Here is a 22,317-nt window from a genome sequence, read left to right on the forward strand (position 1 = left end):
ATCCAGAAAAACGCATGTCAAAAATTTTATAAATTAATTTGCATTTTAATGAGGGAAAAAAGTATTTGACCCCCTCTCAATCAGAAAGATTTCTGGCTCCCAGGTGTCTTTTATACAGGTAACGAGCTGAGATTAGGAGCACACTCTTAAAGGGAGTGCTCCTAATATCAGTTTGTTACCTGTATAAAAGACACCTGTCCACAGAAGCAATCAATCAGTCATATTCCAAACTCTCCACCATGGCCAAGACCAAAGAGCTCTCCAAGGATGTCAGGGACAAGACTGTAGACCTACACAAGTCTGGAATGGGCTACAAGACCATTGCCAAGCAGCTTGGTGAGAAGGGGACAACAGTTGGTGCGATTATTCGCAAATGGAAGAAGCACAAAAGAACTGTCAATCTCCCTCGGCCTGGGGCTCCATGCAAGATCTCACCTCGTGGAGTTGCATTGATCATGAGAACAGTGAGGAATCAGCCCAGAACTACACGGGAGGATCTTGTCAGTGATCTCAAGGCAGCTGGGACCATAGTCACCAAGAAAACAATTGGTAACACACTACGCCATGAAGGACTGAAATCCTGCAGCGCGCGCAAGGTCCGCTGCTCAAGAAAACACATATACATCCCCGTCTGAAGTTTGCCAATGAACATCTGAATGATTCAGAGGACAACTGGGTGAAAGCATTGAGGTCAGATGAGACCAAAATGGAGCTCTTTGGCATCAACTCAACTCGCCGTGTTTGGAGGAGGAGGAATGCTGCCTATGACCCCTGGAACACCATCCCCACCGTCAAACATGGAGGTGGAAACATTATGCTTTGGGGTTTTTTTTCTGCTAAGGGGACAGGACAACTTCACCGCATCAAAGGGACGATGGACAGGGCCATGTACCGTCAAATCTTGGGTGAAAACCTCCTTCCCTCAGACAGGGCATTGAAAATGGGTCGTGGATGGGTATTCCAGCATGACAATGACCCAAAACACATGGCCAAGGCAACAAAGGAGTGGCTCAAGAAGAAGCACATTAAGGTCCTGGAGTGGCCTAGCCAGTCTCCAGACCTTAATTCCATAGAAAATCTGTGGAGAGAGCTGAAGGTTCGAGTTGCCAAACGTCAGCCTCGAAACCTTAATGATTTGGAGAAGATCTGCAAAGAGGAGTGGGACAAAATCCCTCCTGAGATGTGTGCAAACCTGGTGGCCAACTACAAGAAACGTCTGACCTCTGTGATTGCCAACAAGGGTTTTTAAACCAAGTACTAAGTCATGTTTTGCAGAGGGGTCAAATACTTATTTCCCTCATTAAAATGCAAATCAATTTATAACATTTTTGATGTGCGTTTTTCTGGATTTTTTTGTTGTTATTCTGTCTCTCACTGTTCAAATAAATCTACCATTAAAATTATAGACTGATCATTTCTTTGTCAGTGGGCAAACGTACAAAATCAGCAGGGGATCAAATACTTTTTTCCCTCACTGTATATCTCCTCTTATGCTCCTAAACTACAGAGTTCACTAATGAGCTGATATCAGACACACACAGACATTAGACATTTTTATATCTTATCTTAAAACATACTTTTTTTAGGTTAGCTTTTACTTTATAATTTTTTTTGACTGTTGATATGTATGTATTCTATGTCTGTTGATGCATATGTATTTTTTATCGATTGTATTCATACGTGGTTGTGTTTTTTATGTAAAGCGCCTTAAGAAGCTACTTTTAAAGGCGTTATATAAAATAAAGTTTATTATGATTATGATGTGCCCTGCGATGGATTGGCACATCATCCAGGGTGTACCCTGCCTTGTGCCCCATGCTCCCTGGGATAGGCTCCAGGTTTTGGAGGATAAGCGATATAGAAAATGGATGGATGGATGGATGATTATGATTATGATTATTATTATTATATACTGCAATTGTGATGGATATAGTGAAGTTTTCTGTAAGGTGATATTTCTTTAACATTCATGGAAGGAGTCTCCAGTGTCAGTGCTTTGTAATAATCAGTAAGTTTTCCACCACAGGAAAGTCTTCAGGATAGTAACATGACAAGCTTTTTTTTCTTCCTTCATCTTATTAATTTCAAGCACAAGAAAAAATGGATAGCAAAGGAACAGTGGTTTATTTCTGTTGAAGCGTAAGTGAAAATAGGAACGAACTTGTCTCTTGCATGTTCCACAATGATAAATGCAACTATAAACAGATCAGTATAATTACACATACTTTAATCAATACAAAAAAAAAATCATCACTGGCAAATATCTATGGTATAAGAGGAATATAAAACTTCAGGATGTGCTGTTATATATATATATATATCCATCCATCCATCCATCTTCTACCGCTTATCCTTTTCAGGGTCACGGGGAACCTGGAGCCTATCCCAGGGAGCATCGGGCACAAGGCGGGGTAGTCTGGTCACAGGGTGCCAGTCCATCGCAGGACACAATCACATACACACTCACACACCCATTCATACACTACAGACACTTTAGACACGCCAATCAGCCTACCCTGCATGTCTTTGGACTGGGGGAGGAAACCGGAAACCCCCGCAGCACGGGGAGAACATGCAAACTCCGCACACACAGGGCCCCGGCAGGACTCGAACCTCGAACCCTGGAGGTGTGAGGTGAACGTGCTAACCACTAAGCACTTTTTACAATGGATATTGTTTCAAAGCAGCTTTACAGAAACATATAAACACAGGATACTGATTTTAAGTGTGAGAATTTATCCCTATTGAGCGAGCCGGTGGTGACGGTGGTGAGGAAAAACTCCCTAAGATGATACGAGGAAGAAACCTTGAGAGGAACCAGACTCAGAAGGGAACCCGTCCTCATCTGGATAATAACAGATAGTGTGAAAGTAAAAGAAAGTTCATTATGGTTATTACATGAAGTTTTTGTTGAACTAGTCCACTGTTCACCAAAGGAGACCTGAGTGCAAAGCTGTATGTGGTAATTGCAGTCCCAACCGTAGCAACCGTAGTCCCAGCAACCACAGCGAGAATGTCCATGTGGAATTGAGGTCCAAAACCATTTCATGGTACTTCAAGCGGTACCATCCTAAGCAATCTCCAGGCTGTAGCCTCCAGTTGATGACAGCTCCATCCAGAGGTAGGGCATGAGGATGGATCAGGCAGACATGGATTTCAGATTTCACATTGTGCAAAGCATCTAAAAAGTTCCTGAGTGCAAATGGAAAACCCACTGAAGTTGGCTGTTCCTCCTACAGGCAGCATGCAATAGTGACATTATATCTGAAGATGATTTTAAAAAATTTTTTGCTGTTAAAGCAGTAGCTTGTCAATTTTTGAGTATTGCAAACTACCTCTTCAAATGTCTGATAGGACTAGGTGCTGATGGAAGTCCTAAAGATACAAATCTGATTCTTTGGTATATCAGACATAGTATATGGAGAGCATATTGCAAGCTGAAATGCTGACATGCTTACTAAAAAAGGGCAAGTGAGAGGAAAACACAAGCCTCCCATCCATCATGAGCAAACATCATACGCACAACTATAGGACTCCAGAGATTAGCACCTTTGGGAGGCTTTCCCTGATTCACATTATCAGATTATTAGTTGAAATCCCATGACTGGGACTGAAAAGCACTGCTTCAAGGATGCTAATTTTTCTTCTCTCAGAAGCAGAGTTTCGTTTTTTCCCCTTCATCATTAATCACACCACATTTTATTGAAATGACCTGTTTTTTTCTTCCTTACAAGATGCCTCAGTGTTTACCAAATAAATGGTAAATGGTAAATGGCGCACTTATATAGCGCTTTTATCCAAAGCGCTTTACACTGTGTCTCATTCACCCATTCACACACACACTCACACACCAATGGTAGCAGAGCTGCCATGCAAGGCTCTAACTTGCCATCGGGAGCAACTTGGGGTTCAGTGTCTTGCCCAAGGACACTTCGGTATGTGGAGTCACGTGGGCCGGGAATCGAACCGCCAACCCTACGATTAGTGGACAACCCGCTCAACCACCTGAGCCACAACCTCCCAAATAACAAAATGTCAGCTTAATTGAACCAGTTCAGCCCTCTTTTGCTCTCTCTCTCTCTCTCTCTCACTCACTCTTTCTCCTGTGGTGTGGCAGGACAAGCGACGGCGCTACAGCATGATGCACTCCAACGAGTCGGCCAGCTCAGTGTTCTACCACAGTCAGGAGGAGGACCCAGTGAAGAGCGGCTCAGACGGGCATAGTGCTGTCAGGGATATATCAGGCACAGGAACGTTTGATGCATACCAAAACACCATGTCTGAAAGCAGCCCTGGCATGGTGGAACAAGATGGAATTGGTAATAACCTAAAACTTTAAAACATTTAATTTCATCAAAGTGCTCAAAGACATCAATCTAGTGAATGTTGCTACCTCCAGCAGTGAGATCAGAACAGTGTTGTTTCACAGATGGATTACTCTAGGTACTTGCGGCATGCCAATCTGTACATATTGCTATTAGGGCTGATATTGGATCGGATTTGATATCATTTTGATGTATTTTTACCATGTGATGCTGACTGACACAATACAAGTTGTCTAAAAACCCATATCCAGAGATGACTACATTTTGTTTTACCTTAAAACCCAATTTAGTACCTTTTTTTAAAAAAAGTAATGCTGCAAAATCCTCTAAGACTAGACACTCTTAGTCACAGATCAAGTTCTTTATTAAAAATGTGTTCAGTGGACCAATAGAATGATCGTTCATTCTTCTGTGTGCTTTCTCTTTGGCCTAGTGATTGTTTAATTATGGATAATTCCCATCACAGGGACTAGTATGAGCTCTTCTCCGAGAAGGCGCGCATACAGCACCAATCAGATTGAAGACTATAATCCTCTGAAGAAGGCCTTCACTCCCAGTGACCCAAGCTCAGTGGTGGGGAAAAACCCTCTGAGGAGAGCCAAAGTCCAGGAGCTCATCGGACAGACGAGTCCTGATAATGGGGCCAAGTGGAAGATGAACTATCAGGTCAGTAAGACTTCAAAACATATGTGATACGGAGTAGCCTTTTAGAGCTGCAAGAGTGCCTTACATAAATATTCACCCCCTCCTTAAACTTTCCCAAATTTTGTAGTGTTGCAATCTGGAAGTGAAATGGAATGAATTGACATTTAACGTCATGAATCTAGACAAAATAGTCCATAGACTGAAGTGTCAGGTTTGAACAATAATTTACAAAAAGTACAAATTTGTGATTGCGTAAGTATTCACCCCCCACCCCCCCATTGATGTGAAACTCCAACATTATTTCTGGTGCAACCAGTTGCCAGTGAGATAATTAGTTGAATGGAGTTGATCTGTGTCCGATTTAAGTGTCATATGATCTCAATAAATAAACTTGTTCCTGAAAGGTCCCAGAGTTTTCTAGAGAACATACCTAAACAAGCAGCACCAGAAAGACCACAGAGCAATCAAAACAAGTCCCAGACAAGTTTCAGAATGTATCAGTCAGGGTTTGATTATTTAAAAAAATTATAGAGTATCTCTTGGAGTGTCATGAAATACATGATTAAATCATGGAAAGACTATACGACAACCGAGACTCTGCCTAGAGGAGGCCAGTCGGTGACCAGTAAAGGAGGGCATTAGTCAGAGAAGCAACCAAGAAGCTAAGGGTAACACGATACTACCACTACCATGCTTCACTGCTGGGGTGCTGATCTCAGGGTGATGAGCAGTGTTGAGTTTCCTCAAAACGTACCACTTAATACTTTTAGCACCAAGGCTAAAAAGTTCAGTTTTGGTCTCATCTGACCAGAGAACCATTTTCCACATATTGAGTCTCCAACATGTTAAGGATGTTATACGGCTCACCATTTCTCCATAAAGCCCAGCGAAGTCTGAGCTTGTCCTATGAATATTTCCAGGTACCTTCAATTATCCAGAGGAAGCTGCCCACCAAAAGTAAATCAGTGGGTGCTATAATAATTTATAGAAATGAGCTCAGTCTTGACTGCTTCCCATTAGACACCAGACCTCACTAAATAAAGGATGAAAAAGAATCAAATATGACTAAAAGTTTTCTTTAACTCTACGATTATGCAGCATTAAGCTAATTAGAATAAACTTGCAGTTAACACAATCAGTAAGGTTAGAAATAATCATACATAATTTTCTGGTCTCAATAGCGAAAGGCTTTTGTTGGTGATTGTAATAGCTTTTGATACACGAAAGAACCGATGCAGTATCTTAAAATTCTGTTTCACGGTTTTATTTCTGATTGATGTTGAGATTTCCTGGCGTAATCTCTCCAATGCCATCTGTTGCATCCGAGCATCTGGCATGATGATAAGAGACTAAAGGAACCAAACCCTGAGGATTCCACTGTTTATTCCCAGCAGTTATTTGATCGCGTTTCCTACCTCGAGTTCAGACTCGGAACAATTCAATCTTCTTTCTGTCACATCCATACACAAATATAGTTTTGCCCATTTGTTACAGCAGACCATTCCCTGGACAATTATATCAAGACTGGAATTTACATTTCAGAAAAGTAATTTACGTCTCAGACGGACTGGCTTCCAGGTACACACTGATAATGACTTCCTGTGGTGCATGGCCACATTCCCGGTAATGCAAAATCCCCTTTGGTTCAGTTGACATGATAAAAAAGAGGGGGCTATTGGCTGTCATGGAAAGATGTGTCAGTGCTGCAATTGCCATGGCAGTGAAAAGATAATTAGGTGACAAAAATACGCCCGGCCCAAAAGAGTAACTTGAATGCAATCAAGAATACAAAGAGAATCCTCTTCTCTCTCCTAACAAAGACTATCTTATGCACAAACCTCAAAGATTTCTTGAGAATCTCACAAGTATTTATATATATATTTTTTTATTAACTCAAGAGTGTGTTTCAGCCAGCCTTTCCTAGTGACCGCATTTCAGAAAGGAGTAGCTGAGAAAACTGGAGATATATTGAATACTTTTGCCCATTGTAATGCAACGAGAAAATGAAATACACATATAAGCAACAGCTTAATATTAATCAACACAATGATACCTCATTACTATGATAATCAATGGCTATGCATGCATCACTCAGGGGCTGTTAATGTATTCTCTTCATTATTTCAGCATTATATAAAGATCCAGCATTATAAAAGCATCTCCTAAGTATTAAGTGGAGTTTTATCGTAAAAGGAACATCAATATGCAGATTCAAATTAGCATGACAAGCCACAGGCCAGTGAGACGAAATGAACAAGACCTGTGATTTACCCTTGACTAGTTTAAGCATTTTCTATATGATCATAAAGAGCATTTTAGTGCGGGAAAAACTAAGAAAATGTTATTGTGTGGCACCGCTACATGTGGTCTAACAAGGTTTTGCCTTTTCTACATCTCAGTTGGAAATAAATCAAGAGAACACTGATTGCCAAGATGTTATACACATATTTTTCCCTTTCCCTAACACAAAGAATTTCGTATAATGTGCAAAACCCCTGCCATCTTTTAGGGTAATTAACCAAAGGCTCTATGAATACTACGTTTCATTAAAATGTTGGCCAAATATGACATACTGTAGTCAACTATACAGTAGTCTCAGTCTCAGACACTCTACTCGTCGGATATGGAGCATCTTATGTCTTTTGTACACTGTTCTGGCCATGAGCCATGAGTTTCTAGCATTATTATTATTATTTTTAAATAGAGCAAGCAAGACAGTCACTGGACTAAAAGACAACTTTTTCAAAAGTTTTACAAGAGTTTTCAAGGACTCATTAGTAAGTAAAGTAGATAATCTCGCTTAATTGCTGACAATCTTCAGGAAAAGGTCTTTATGTGGTCTCTTCTAGTGAAATCAGGCAGGTCTTGGCCAAATTTATAAAATGAAATGCATAAGCAAAGTACTAAATTGGAAGGGTATAAATTTAAAGGTATTTTGGTGGCAGTTAGGTGTAGCTAGCTGAACTCTAAATTCAAATCCCAAACCAGCCATTCCTTTCAGTGACTAGATCACAACACCTGAATGCAATTCACTGTAGCAAGCAAGAGCTTCAAGTGCTTCTTAAATTGACAAGCAAGTGGAAACGCTTCCTTGTCTTCTTCAGACACTGGTGCTCCATATCTTCTGTTTGCAGAGCCTGTGTGTGTACAGTTTTCCTTTGGAAACATATTTTATGACAGCTGCCACATTGTGAGGTGAACGTCACCAACTTAAAACTCCCTAACCACCTGCTTTAGGGCATATCATATCATATCATATCATACACATTGAAAGAATGCTATAACAGGTTTGTATGTTCTCCACATGCAGCCTCAGCTGGCCAGCCTGTGTGCTATTTCGTCCAAAGGGCACGGACGCCCACAGCCTGACGAACCCCACGGAGGCACTGAAGCAGAGGAAACCCAGGTGAACCCCAGTGCTCAGGCAGCCATCCGCGGTCCAAACTGGGAGAACGGCTCCAAATCCTCCACTGACAGCCCTTCCCTGGGCAGCACAGGAGAAGCAGGTCAGTCCGTTCATAATGAAAGACTGTGTAGATCAATAGTGTCAGAATGAATGCGCTGAATGCTGCCATTACGTCTGGGGGTTGAATGGTTCAGTGGTCTGGGGAAACAGCATGTAGTTAAAATCATTTTTAGTTTTTCAGTAGCAAGCCTTGTAAAAAATGCACAAACAACAACAAAAAAAAACCCCACACAAAAATGGTTCTGTCACTTGTGAGCAAAACAAATTAGCCACAATGGACACCAAATCTAGGAGGCTAAGGTGATCTTGCTCGGAGTAATCTCAACAGTCAACAGTCAACGATTGGCTGTATGAATCTACAGTCTCAGCTAGAGAGAAACCAACCCCAGCCTGTACTTCATACCATTTAGTGTATTTTTTTGAAGAACATTGGTGGTTGTACTGTAGTGCTTTTGTTCTTGGTTCCACAACAACAACAACAACAACAACAACAACAACAACAATAATAATAATAATAATAATAATAATAATAATAATAATAATCCATTTCTTAACAGCAAATAAGACAATGTATAATTTTTCATATATTTTATCCTTGGGAAAGATTGAGTTCTTAGCCCTAATAGCCCATTTATATCTCTTTTATTACAACACATAAAGTAAAATGATCCATGCAGTCTTGCTGCTGTAATTGTGAGCTTCAATGTTGTCAGACGTTCAGATGTTTATTGCACTGTGTTTTCGCTTGCAGATGGCTACACCCATCAGCTCTGTGAAGCGGAAACACCTCAAGACCCACACGCTCCAGACTTCAAGCACGTGAACAAAAGCAAAGGAGACTGCAAGGCAGTCGTCTCGGGACTGCTGTGTGGGAAACCTGTGAAATGGGAGGTGAGCTTCGACATCGAACCCTACCTGAAAGGGCGTGAGCGAGAGGAAAAGGTTCATGAGGATCTCTGGAACGAAACCTTCCATCATCTGGCTGCGAGGTCAATTATTCAGGACTTTGAGCAGATGGCTGACAAAGAGTGTGAGATTGAGCACGGTAAGTATTAAGATGATGGACTTTCTGTAATCAAGTGTCGTGTTTCGAGTAATCTATACCGAGAGATCTATTCTGTTCTTTATTCTACATTGATCACGCTGTGTCTCCAAGCTTTGCAAAAAAAAAAAAGTGTGAGTAATCACATGCCTTTCTTATTTCTCTCAGGTTCCGGTAGGCGCTATCAGCTGTACGCCTTGCAGACTAGCAAAGCTTGCAACATCCTGAGCAAATATACAGCATTTGTGCCCATTGATCTGGACAGCAATGAATATTTACCCATTTCTATTGAGTATCGATATGCTGGTGAGTCACATGTCTGTTTCCTTGATGAGCTTTGAACTTTCTGTCAATATGTCAGCGCCTCTGTCATGAGAGTTCATTTAAACCCTGAGCTTCTCCCAGAGGAGATCAGGGCTGAGCTTCAGTTCCCTCGTGAGTGGGAAGAACAGGAGCGGACTTTGCACTTATTCTATCAGAATATAATAATGAAGTTATGTCAGGTGTCATGTTTAGATGTAGTCATTACCTAAATAAAACCCAATGTTGCAAATTTTATACCAATGAAATATAAAGTATATAAATTAGAGCTTTACATGGAGACTGGGTTTGACTCGGAGCAAAATTTCAACGAGAGTCTTTAGCTGTACTACTTTCAAGCATAATGACTTGAGAGGTAGCTGGTGTATGATGTGTACATTCAAAAGATTCTTGCTAATTCGAACCTGACAGCTCTGTCTTAACTCTGTATTAGTATTAAACAGTCATGCCCCCCCCCCTGCCCATTTTTAAACCAGAACATGCTATGCTCTCTTTCTTTAAATGAACATATAACAGTGCTATTTATTGAAGATAAGCATGGGTAGTAATAGCATAAAAAATTGTTAAAGTGCCCTCTTCTAATAAGCTGGCACAACAGCAAGATTTGCTGTAGTTATGTCCATGCCCCTTCATGTCAATTCAACCTTATGAATTTAGGACAGCTCAATACATACTGTATTAAAGCCTTTAATTTGCAAAATTTCATTTAAGAGAAAGACAGTAGTGTTCAGAAAATTAAAATCAAAATAAAAATTCAAGTTTGCCTGCCGGAGAACCATTTCCCTTGGGTTTGGACAATCTCCTGATTTCTGAGCACTCAAGATTGGCAAGTATTACTAATTAGTGGATACTCGCAGCGCTCGTTGTTTATTCCCCAAAGTGAAGCAGAAGGGAAGATCGCCAGGCTTCGTGACTTTTAAGGCATCATTGAAAAAAGTTCTTCTGAAGTGGGAAGAATGTAGGAATGAACTTAATGCTAATATCAGTCTGTGGATATTCTCAGGGGAAGAGCGAAAGGGTAGCTCACATTCGAGCCAGCGTTCAGGGAGCAGGAAGAGTCGTGGTTATTCGGTAGGGTTGGGCCACTCGCAGTCCGGCTGCCTGGCTGAAGGAGAAGACCAAACAACGCCAACTTGTAAGCTGTTACGATATCACTTGTGGCCACTACTGAAATTCTACATTCACAATTTCGAAGTCTCATATATTTTTTTAAATATTTAAATCCAAAATCTAATCTAATCTAATCTGTCATTTTGAAACCCAGTTGAAGACAGAGCCTCTCCTTGTAGCACTCCTTCATCAGCTGGATGGGAACGGTTCAGCTTCACAGAAGGTATGGTTTCCTGGCACTGCAGCGGTAATAATCCTGAAAGCACCATTAAGTGCACACATGCTCCACAGGGAGTAGTGATGCTACTTAAACTGAAACATCCACCCCTCTGTGACTATCTTTGAGGATCAAGCGCTGGAGGCTAACCTGTTGCTACTGCTCTCTCTCTCTCTTTCAGCTTCTCAGAGGAGTCCGACTGTGACCTCAGACCATTCGCAGAGATCAGTGGAAAGCCTCTTCTCAGCCAGGTGAGTATGAGAGATAAAGAAAGACCACATTCTGAGTCATGGATTGATACAAAGACAGAGGAACACACAGTGAGGGAGAGAGATATTGGAAGGAAATGACAGATTGCCAGTTTTCATTGCATTTCTCTCTGCCACTCAATTTTGAGAGGCGATAGAGGAAAGAGTAGTGACAAAACCCTCAGTCCATTTCCACTCGACTCAGTTAACCACAGACTTTGGCAAAGAAACTACAAATTACCTGCAGTCGTTCAACTTCTCACCCTTTTCTTGCAATGCAAATTGATGCAGATGTAAATTACAATGCAAACATTGCGAGCAGACGATCTACAATTTGATTATTCCGTACTCGTTTTTTTCCCCCTCACAGTGGTGCATTTTCATTGCTTTATGAGTGCTGTTATCAAACGTCGAATGAAGTAAGCCCTGCGTGGAGAAGGTTTCCATGTGGTGCAGAAAAGCATTTACTTGATTGCCAGATAACCGCAAGGTCAAATCCTGACAGTCTCACAGTTATCCATGCCTAGGAGATTTACAGTATACACTGATCAGCCATAATATTAAAACCACTGACAGGAGACATTGGTGAAATGTGGTATGTGTCAAAGTAATATCTTATATGTGATGTATGTCCCATATGGAATTCTCAATAGCTCACGCTGCAGGTAATCTAAAAGGGTGCTGTTTACCGAATAACAACCAGCTTGAAAAGAAATTATTCCAGAGACCCGTGTTGTGAGGAATGAGGTTTGCCTTTGGTGGCATGTCGTAAAATGTTTTTCCTTCTTTTTTCTCTCAGGTTGAGTCTCACCAGAACACGGCTCCTGACTAAAGCAGCTCGGGGCTTCATGTGCCGCACACAAAGCAAAGCTGATTCAGTGGGAGAGAGTGATAATGACAACAAGAACTACATACCTCTGGTTCGTATTGTTTCATTCTGTGCAAGTGTTTTGTACCTTGTGTCAACAATGCGAGCAACAAAAAACAAACAAACGAAAAAACAATCACAGTCTAAATTGGAATCAAATCCAAAATATCCCATCGTCAGTGTTAATGCATTCTCTTTACAATACACACAATCGCTAGATAGTTTTAGTGACTACAAAAGACATTTAAAAAACTTTTTTTTTTAACAAAGGCCTACACATCATGTGCAATTGCACCAAGGAAAAAAAAAACAACAAAACAAAATAGTGGCATCATCAATTCACCAAACACATTATATACACTTTAATATTTGGGACTAAAGTTTAGCTAAGAGTTTAGCTAGTGTAGAATTGTTAAATTTGAATAAATGGTAAGTCAGCTGCATTCTGTTCGTATTAAAGTGTTAAATCTCTCACACTATTCCATTACTTACACTACACACTATTTCTTAATGTTACATGGAATTTTAGAGATTTTATTGTCGATTCCGGTGTTCATGTGACTGCTCATCCATAAAATCCCCCAATAATAAGCTAAGAACAATGGCTGTTGCTTATAAAAAAGATTACTGTAAGAGTAATCTTGTCTCTGTAATTAGAGGGACAGCCCTCATGTAAATATAAAACAACATCCCAAGCCTGTAGAAGTTTAGTATGCTGTAATTTTCTCATAATAATGAGATGCTTTTCTCATAATAATATTTTCTCATAATAATATGATATTTTTCTCGTAATAACGTGATGTTTTTCTCGTAATAACGTGATGTTTTTCTCGTAATAATGGAATGCTTTTCTAGTAATAACGAGATGTTTTTTTTGTAATAACGTAATGCTTTTCTCTTAATAACATGATGTTTTCTCACAATTATGCAATGCATTTCTTCTTAAAAAAGTGACACTCTTCACACAATATTGCAACGCTATTTCTATAATAACTAGATTTTAGATAAGTAATTAGATGAGTAATTTTTTCTAATTGTCTTTGCAAAAGGCAAAAAAAAAAACAAACCTTAAGTTGAAAAAGGAACAGAAAGACACATACTGTAGCATGTTAGGCTTCAGTGATGTTCCTTCATTATTACAAAAATGGGGACATAATCCATGATGAAATATTAACTGTGGAAGAAATACATAGTTGACTTCAGGTAGTGTTTCCTTTTCTGAAACATTTTCTTGCTTGTTGGAACGACGTTTTTTTGTGCATTGCCTGCCACTGAAACTTTCAGTCCTGTATGTAAAAGTTACATGAATTTGTAGAAATTAATAGAACACAATGGCAGAAATTGGCCAGCTGGCTCGCACTGAGTGGGTGACGACGTTGGTGCTCATAGTGGGCGACTGTCGAATCCAAAGTTAAATGTCAATTGGTCTCTAGTCCTCTCAGGCTGAAATAATGCTGACAACCAGGCAGAGCTTAGCTCTAATGATGTATGGAAAAAGGGCACTCTGAAAAATATAGGCCCAGAATTGATTTGGGAGACGTGGACAGTACAGTAAGTTCTTCTGCTTAGTTTTCTCTTAGTCACAGCCTGGTGTCTATTGGATTCAAACTTATTAACTTTTTTGCAGCCTACAGCAAAACCAAAATCACAACGCAAGAATAACAAAAAAGAAACAAACCAACCAAAAAGTAAAAAAAAAAACCAACAACAACAAAAACAAAAACATGATAGCAAAAACCAACAACACAACACAACAACCAATAACACAAACACAACCAAAAAATACGACATCGAAACCAAAAATACATCAAAACTAAACACACAACAACCAATAACACAAACACAACCAAAAATACATCAAAACCAAAAATACATCAAAACTAAACACAACAACCAATAACACAAACACAACCAAAAATACGACATCGAAACCAAAAATACATCAAAACTAAACACACAACAACCAATAACACAAACACAACCAAAAATACATCAAAACCAAAAATACATCAAAACTAAACACAACAACCAATAACACAAACACAACCAAAAATACGACATCGAAACCAAAAATACATCAAAACTAAACACACAACAACCAATAACACAAACACAACCAAAAATACATCAAAACCAAAAATACATCAAAACTAAACACATGACAGCAAAAACCAACAACACAACAATCAAAAACACAAACACAACCCAAATCAAAATAGCAAAACTAAAACAAAGCAGCAAAAACAAAAACGCAACATAAAACCAAAAACATTACGGAAAACACGACACAAAAAACAAAAATACAACATGAAACACCGAAAACAAGGCGCAAAACTAAAACACAACAGCGAAAAATACAAATACAACATCAAAACCAAAAATACATCACAACCAAAAACACATCAAAACCAGATACACAACATCAAAACTAAAAAAACTACAGCAGAAAACAAAAATACAACATGAAACACCGAAAACAAGGCGCAAAACTAAAACACAACAGCGAAAAATACAAATACAACATCAAAACCAAAAATACATCACAACCAAAAACACATCAAAACCAGATACACAACATCAAAACTAAAAAAACTACAGCAGAAAACAAAAATACATCAAAACCAAGCGCACAACATAAATACAGCACCAAAATCCAAAGGCACAACATCGAAACCAAAAACATGACGGCAAAAGTAAAAACACAACAGCAAAAAACAAAATACAACGTCAAAAAAAACAAAAATACAACAGAAATCTAAGAACTAAAAACACACACAAACACACACAAAACAAAAATGTAACATTAATGCCGGCTGTGATCTACACTAGGTTTGTGTGCATGTCGGACTGAGACGCTGTTCAGCTAAACTTCCTTTCAACAAGCTCTCCCTCATCCTTCCCAACTTTACTTTGATTGCTGCAGGTATCTCTGCAGCTGTCCTGTGGTGCATTTGTCCTGGACGCTGCCTTGTGCGAGGCCATAAACGTCCCCATGGACAAGCTGAAGTGGACGTCCCCGTTCACCAGCCACAGACTCAGCCTCCCCCACCTGTCCTACTCCAGCAGCAGGAGAACCGACAGCCTGGAGGTCCAGCACAGCTCTTCACCTCCGCCTAAAGACTCGGATCTCTCTGAATCTGAGGACACGGCGCCCCGCAGCCCCCGAACCGACAGCAGCTCGTCCGGTTTTGGCGAGGCCTCGCTCTCTCCCAGCTATTCGCATCCCGACAGTGGACGGGGGGCCGATTTGGGGAATATGGAGACACCGGTGTCGCCTGGAGGTGCGCAGAGGATGGCGCAGGAGCCAGAGGGCATGGTGTGGGCTACGGCCGTGGCCTTGGCGTGGCTCGAGAACAACTCAGCGAGCTACTTCATCGAATGGGAGATGATCGCGGCCAAAGCGAGCCTGTGGCTGGATGCGCAGGTGGTCCCTGAGGGACGAGAGCTGGCGTCGGTGAAGGCGGCGGCCAATCAGCTCTTCATCATCCTCAGACACTGGGACGAGAACCTGCAGCTCAACATGCTCTGCTACAACCCCAACAGCATGTAGATCTCGAAAGCTCACTACTGGATGGTGATTTTATTGGTTTGCTTCTGTACAGCATCGTGTGTCTGGTTTAACTCGATCCACACTCCATGCAAGTTGTCAAACCGTGGGTCGGTCAGTTCAGTAAACACTGAACGGAATTTAAAAACGGCGTTAGTGATGTGATAATTATACCTTATGCTGAGCTCTTGCACCTTTTTAAAATTCTTTTCCTTTGTTTTCGGAAAAACAAAAGCGACACATTTTGAATTCGTTCGTCATATTATCGAAATGCTGCAGTGCCACAATAGCTTCTATGAAAGCCAGTAAAATTTGTTCCATTAAACGTTGTCTCCAGGCTAATTAAGCTGCACCGGAAGACGAGAAAAAAAAAAGATCATTGGATGGTTAATTATTCACTAACGGAGGTTATATGCAAACCAGTAGATGGTTGTGACAGCTGAAGTGGATTCTGTTGGCACATCCACTCAGGGATGACCACGCTGACGTCGAAGCATGCTATCGTTTGTTAAAATTCTGTTATGGAAACGAAGCAGGATGTAACCGGAACGTGTTTGTGTTCGTCTCGGACGAATGTGTCGTTATGTACTGTAAACGTATGTTTATTTGGTGGACGGCGTGAGTAAACACGGCCGTTTCTTCGACAGTCATCGACTTACACCGTTCCACGCTACAGCGTTCTGTGGAAATTCTTTTCATTAAGGCACTGAAGGATCAATCGCTTATAACGGACGCTTGTTCTGTTGTAAAAGGCAGCAGTAATATATTGTATTTACAACGCAGTGTTATTCGATTGTACTTGGAGACTTAACAAGATGTCAAACTATTGCTGAGACAGCACTTCCTGTCGAGTGCTCTCCAGTCTTAAGTGCCTGACCCCAGCTGAACTTCTCCAATGAACTATGATTTGTTTATTTCTGTAATGCCACGTGTTTATCTCTTGTGCGCTGTTTACTAGTGTATTTATGAAATCTGTGAAGCTGTTGTTGCTGAAGTTTGCCATCGTTTGATTGCCTTTAAGTGTGGCAAATCGTATATATGAATTCCAAGAAGTTTTCTGCTCAGAGTTATCCACATGAATGGCGGTGTTTTTATTTTGTTTTTGTTTTTTTAATTCGTTTTTTTTTTGTTTTTGTTTGTTTGTTCCATACAAGATTGTAACTGTCACTCAGGTATCGCTGCTGTGTAGCTGTGAGTCCCTGTGGCGAGCACGAGTCTGTTGATGCATGAGTTTGTCTGAGAGCCACCGCTGATGTGTAACGTTTTGCTCGTGAACGTGGCTCTGTGTGTGGAAAAAAAGCCAACAAAAAACGTGGACGCTATGTTTGAGGTCAATCGTGTTTTTTCCCAAAGTGGTTATCAAGCGCTTGTCAGCTCGCTGTAGTGCCTCTCGTGCAATGACGGAGTGTGTAACTGCATGTAATAAAGTCTTGCTGCTGAGTAAATGATGAGAGAGTATGTCTGATTATTACAGTGCCACTGTCTCTCAGTCTGCAAGCGGAAAATAAATAATCGACAATGGGTGTACTATATACCATGGCAGTTTACCAAGGCTAACATCCATCCATCCATCCATTTCCCATAACGCTTATCCTATACAGGGTTGCAGGAGAGCCTGGATCCTATCCTAGGTAACTCAGGGCGCAAGGCAGGGGACACTCTGGACGGGGTGCCAACCCATTGCAAGACACAATCACACACCTATCCACGCAGTACGGACAATTTGGAAATGGCATTCCGCCTACAACGCATGTCTTTGGACTGAGGGAGGAAACCGGAGTACCCGGAGGAAACCCCCGGACTTAATAAGATTTAAAAAGAAGCACACACCATGTCATGTTAACAAGTAACTACAAGGCACAAACTCCTCTGTCCTGAAGACTTTCCTGTGTCGGAAAACTTCATGTTACAGCTTTACCTTTGACTGTTGCACACTGGAGACTCCTTCCAAATGTTAAATAAACATCTCCTCACAGAAATCCTGCCCAATCAGAATCAAGAACGCAACAGTGATGTGGTATAATAACACGCTAACAACTCATTACTTAGCTACTTTGCTGACAGACGGAATAGAAGACAGTAATTATTGAATGTTTACATTTATACTTATAGCTGTTATTACTATTATTATTACTATTGTTATTATTATTATTATTATTATTATTATTCAATAACCAGTCTAGCTTGTCATTATTCCTTTAAAAAAGTTAACATTATTGTTCGGTCCTATAACTAGACAGTTTAAACAACATTAGTGGTCGTACCGCATTCTGGACAACAACAACAACAACAACAACAACAACAACATGGTATATTGTAATAAAACATAACAAATCCTTTCCTCTACTTGCTCTATCTCAGGCTCTGTCGAAAAAGCAATACATTTTGTAACCAGCAGATGCTGCACCACACTTTGACAAGTGGAAAAGAGACGGAGGAGTTGATTTGGTAGCAAAAGGATGCATCCTACGTTAGAGATTCAATTTTCACTCTTGCCTTTCTTTCTGAATATGGCCTGCATTTCAAACACTGAAATGTATGTGTACTTACTTAAAGAGTTCTCAAACCCTTGACCACAACGATTTTTTTTCTTTCGATTTCCATCTACTCCTGAAATGTTGTCTTGGTAACCGTGATGCACTGCAATCAGTTTAAAGGGGCAGTTTGTAATTTTTAGAGCACCTCTGCACCCTGAGAACAACAACTGCAATGAAAACATTGACAAGACTTCACTTTTCCTCTCAAACTGACCCCAACGACTCTGTTGAAATTACCATTTACCATGTCGGTTGAGCTTTAAGAGAAAGGGGCGGAGCTCATTTCTGGGCCAGAAAAATGTAAACAAAAGCCTGAAACTTTTACATACATTTTTTCCCCCAAAATGTATTTGTAAAAGGAATGATTAGAAGTTAAAAAAAAACAACAGATTGAGTCAAAGTAATTTCAAATATTAGAATTTTGTTTTTCGAAGAATTTTTTGTTGAAAAATTAGTTAAGAACAATTTGCAATGTGTTTCTGAGTGAAACGGCATGTTTGAGTAACTTTAATAAATAATAAAAAGTTGCTATGGTTTAAGAGGAATAAAAGACTTGAGGATGTTCCACATCATAAAATGTGACTATAAACAGACGACGTGTTGTTCTTTAATAAATGAATAATTGTTAGCGTTAGCAAATTGCTGTAGTATACGAGGAATAAAACATTTGGGGACATGCTGTATTAATCACCGTTGTGAAGATAACAGTAACACATCACACCACCCCGTCACTGATGTTTTTTTGCACAACAGTACAAATGGACAAAGAAGGATTTTGTCTTTTGAAGTCGTTCATACAGCGGACTCTGACCACGGCCATTATGTAACGAGGCAAAAAGGGTCCGTTCTGATTTCAGGCCGTCTTCAAAAGCAAGAAATAATCTCATGTTATGCCTGATCAGAGTGTGTGTGGGTGTGTCAAAGGGCAAAAGGATTGTCAGTGGTGTCTCCATAGCAACAGAAAAGCCCGGCATTTCTTATCATATTTGGAAAGCCAGCGAATAGAATTTGTTTGTTTCTTTCTTGATGATCCAACAAGAAGCTCAAGAATGCCAGGGGCGTGGCTAATCACAGCCCCTCCTATAAGGCAAGGTAAGACTGTGGTCCATGTGTGTTATAAAAAGCTACACAGAGGATCATATTGCAAGCCGCATGGCTGTGTGACACCGAGCGCTGATGTCAATGCAGGCAGCTACATGAACCATGACAAAGCCATTGTGGTGTGTTAGCGTCCTGCCAGGCATGCAGATGACCTAATTTACCAGCCAACGGCTGTGCTACTGTCTCAGCACCAGGTTTAGGAGAAATCCTAAAACTTCAACACAGTATAGACCACTTTATTACAGAGTACAGATCAGAGCAGCTCTGTGTTTTAAAACTAATTACCACAGATGAAGGGATGTGGGCTTGGAGAGACAGTGAGATGATCAGATCTGTGATCAGCTACGGATATAATACGTCTTTGATGATGGTATCAGTAGTAAAGCATGATGAACAGTGTGTGTGTGTGTGTGTGTGTGTGTGTATTGGGGAGGCTGAGCTAATCAATCCTCATTAAAACAGAACTGATCTTCAGGATGTCCTCTGTGACCTCACTGGTGCAGAAATCAAAGGGAGCTTCTTCGTAAGAGCTGCTTTGAAAGTGTCTCTCCTCCAGAGCCTGTTCACTGAGACCATGCAACACACACACACACACACACACACACACACACGCGCACACACGCGCACACACGCCTCTCAACTGTGAACTCTCATCAGATCCAGAAGCTTCTCCACAGCCTTCATCTTCCTCAGAGGACGTGCTGAGCGTGCTGCAGGAGTACTAATGAGTACCGTACTCTCCGGTCATCTGTAATAAAGGGTACCTATTATGCCGCTATTAAGATGTAATATAAGTCTCAGGTTTCCCCAGACATGGGGTGTCTGTGAAGTTTCAGCTCAAAATGCCCCACGGATCTTTTATTATACCATGCTGTAAATGCCCGTTTTTGGGTGGAACAAAAACATGCTGTTTTCATGTGGGTCTCTTTAAAATGCAAATGAGCTGCTGCTCCCCGCCCCCCTTTCCAGAAGAGGGCTGTGCCTTTACAGCTCGTGCTTCGGATGTTACGGCAAAAACAAATCAGGAGAACCAATATGACTGACACCGGAAATACGGTGTTCATCCCTATATGTATGAATTATATGGACAGTAAGCGTTTTTGTGTTAAAATAAAAATGACGACATAGCTCTGGTCTCTGTGAATACATTCAGAGTTACAATGGCAACTGTAGCCGCATTAGCCATGGAATTTGCTAACAAGCACATTCGGAAAGGCGATTTGCAAACGTTCACATAATATAAAGAGCGATACTTACGTCTTCTGGATATGAAACTGGATCACGAACAGTTGGTATTGAACCATCCTTCATCAGAATCAACTTCATCAGCAAATCCTGCTGTGTATTGACCCTCGTTCAAAAAGCAGTCTGGTGTAAAATGATTCAAACGAACATATACGAATTTCGTTGTTTCAAAAATAAAACTACTACACTGCGTCTTCAGTGGCACTGATGCCGGGAAGACTCTTGTGTTCATTCTTACAGCCGAACACTTACAACGCTTATGAAGCTGAAACATTCTTCTTATCACTGTAGCTGCTCCAGCACGGTGAACACGACGGACTGTGTGCAGCCCACTCAGGGCAGGGGAGGATCTATGCTAATAGGGCATGATCCGTCACCAGTCATGGGCGGGGCCTGTTCCAATCTGACGTCACGTTGGAGATAGAAAACGTTGATAAAATGTTGATTGATCTAAAGTAAATACTACCGTATTAAAGTAATGAAGTGCTATTTTATTTACTGATGATGCCATGAACGGCCGTGTTGGCATGGCATCATATCCTGAACTCGGGGTTAAGAAGCATAATTCAGAGAAGGAATTCCGAGTTGACAGGGTGCTTTCCAAGTAATGAGCTTTAGTCAAACTTAACACAGGATCGCAGATAAGAAGAAAGCTATTTATACATAATATAACCTTTTGGGATATTATGCAACACAACTCACCTTATTTCCAGCATCATTAATACACCTCCATTATTATTATTAAAAAAGTGTCATTTGCAGGGAACTTTGGGTGACTGACTTAATTGATCCTGTTTGTAATCCACTGCGTCATACTGCTTGATATAATCTGATGACAAGTATGACTATTTTAATACTGCAGTTTACCATGGTGATTAGGACAGTGTGTGCTTTGTTAACTTTCAAAAGTGCAGTGTGCTTCGGTTAGAACTTTGGTTCCTATGGAAACTGGCAGTGTTATGAAGAACTGAGCTTCGGTCCAAAGCCCTTGATCATCTTTGATCAACAGCTTTTGTACAGTTTATTATTTATGAGCTAATGATCGACTGTGTGAATGATCTTCGTTCTCGATTAGAGAGAGTCAGCTGAGCCTCCTTCGAAGCTGACCGTGAGCTATGATTCATTGCCTGTAATCATTTATGATGAAGTGTACACGGTGGTCTGGATTTCCCAGTCACAGTCAGGAATTTAATTACTGACCTTTCTATAATGCTTCTGGGTGATTCATTGACGAAGAACATGAATGCAGTTAATGCTCTTAAAACACTTCAAGGGTGCTGTTCTAGGAAAATAATCAATGATGCAGCAGTGTGATGCAAAGTAGAGTTACGCTTACCACTTTGAAGTGATTATTTTATTCCTCTTCCACTACAGCAATTTGCCAAATCGAAGAATGTTTTATTCATTAAAGAATGACACATTGTGCTTTTTATCTTTAGCTTGTAGTTATATTTATTGCTGTGAAACAAGTTCTTCTTTTCACTCAAGTCTGAAAACTTTACAGCTTTATATTCTCTGAATTTTACAAAGTACTGACACTGGAGAATCCTTCCAAAGATTATGTAGCGTGTCTGCCTTCAAAGTCCCTGTAAACTAGCTGTTACTATAGAAAAAATAATGTTTTGGAGCGAGCGCATTAATATAA

The 22,317-nt window shown here is 40.5% G+C and overlaps 1 protein-coding gene across 1 annotated transcript in view; it reads left to right on the forward strand.

The window, feature by feature from the left end:
• Positions 1 to 15,792, forward strand: part of vwa5b1 (von Willebrand factor A domain containing 5B1) — a 31,781-nt gene extending 15,989 nt beyond the window's left edge. Inside the window, exons 12-21 of the mRNA XM_053642887.1 lie at positions 4,118 to 4,319; positions 4,792 to 4,991; positions 8,281 to 8,476; positions 9,188 to 9,481; positions 9,647 to 9,784; positions 10,803 to 10,929; positions 11,056 to 11,132; positions 11,308 to 11,377; positions 12,174 to 12,294; positions 15,166 to 15,792. Of these exons, the coding sequence (XP_053498862.1) occupies positions 4,118 to 4,319; positions 4,792 to 4,991; positions 8,281 to 8,476; positions 9,188 to 9,481; positions 9,647 to 9,784; positions 10,803 to 10,929; positions 11,056 to 11,132; positions 11,308 to 11,377; positions 12,174 to 12,294; positions 15,166 to 15,792 (2,052 nt within the window). The remainder of the gene's footprint in view (positions 1 to 4,117; positions 4,320 to 4,791; positions 4,992 to 8,280; positions 8,477 to 9,187; positions 9,482 to 9,646; positions 9,785 to 10,802; positions 10,930 to 11,055; positions 11,133 to 11,307; positions 11,378 to 12,173; positions 12,295 to 15,165) is intronic.
• The last annotated feature ends 6,525 nt before the right edge of the window (positions 15,793 to 22,317 follow it).

The sequence above is a fragment of the Ictalurus furcatus genome, chromosome 15 (genome assembly GCF_023375685.1).
Source record: "Ictalurus furcatus strain D&B chromosome 15, Billie_1.0, whole genome shotgun sequence".
NCBI lineage: Eukaryota > Metazoa > Chordata > Actinopteri > Siluriformes > Ictaluridae > Ictalurus > Ictalurus furcatus.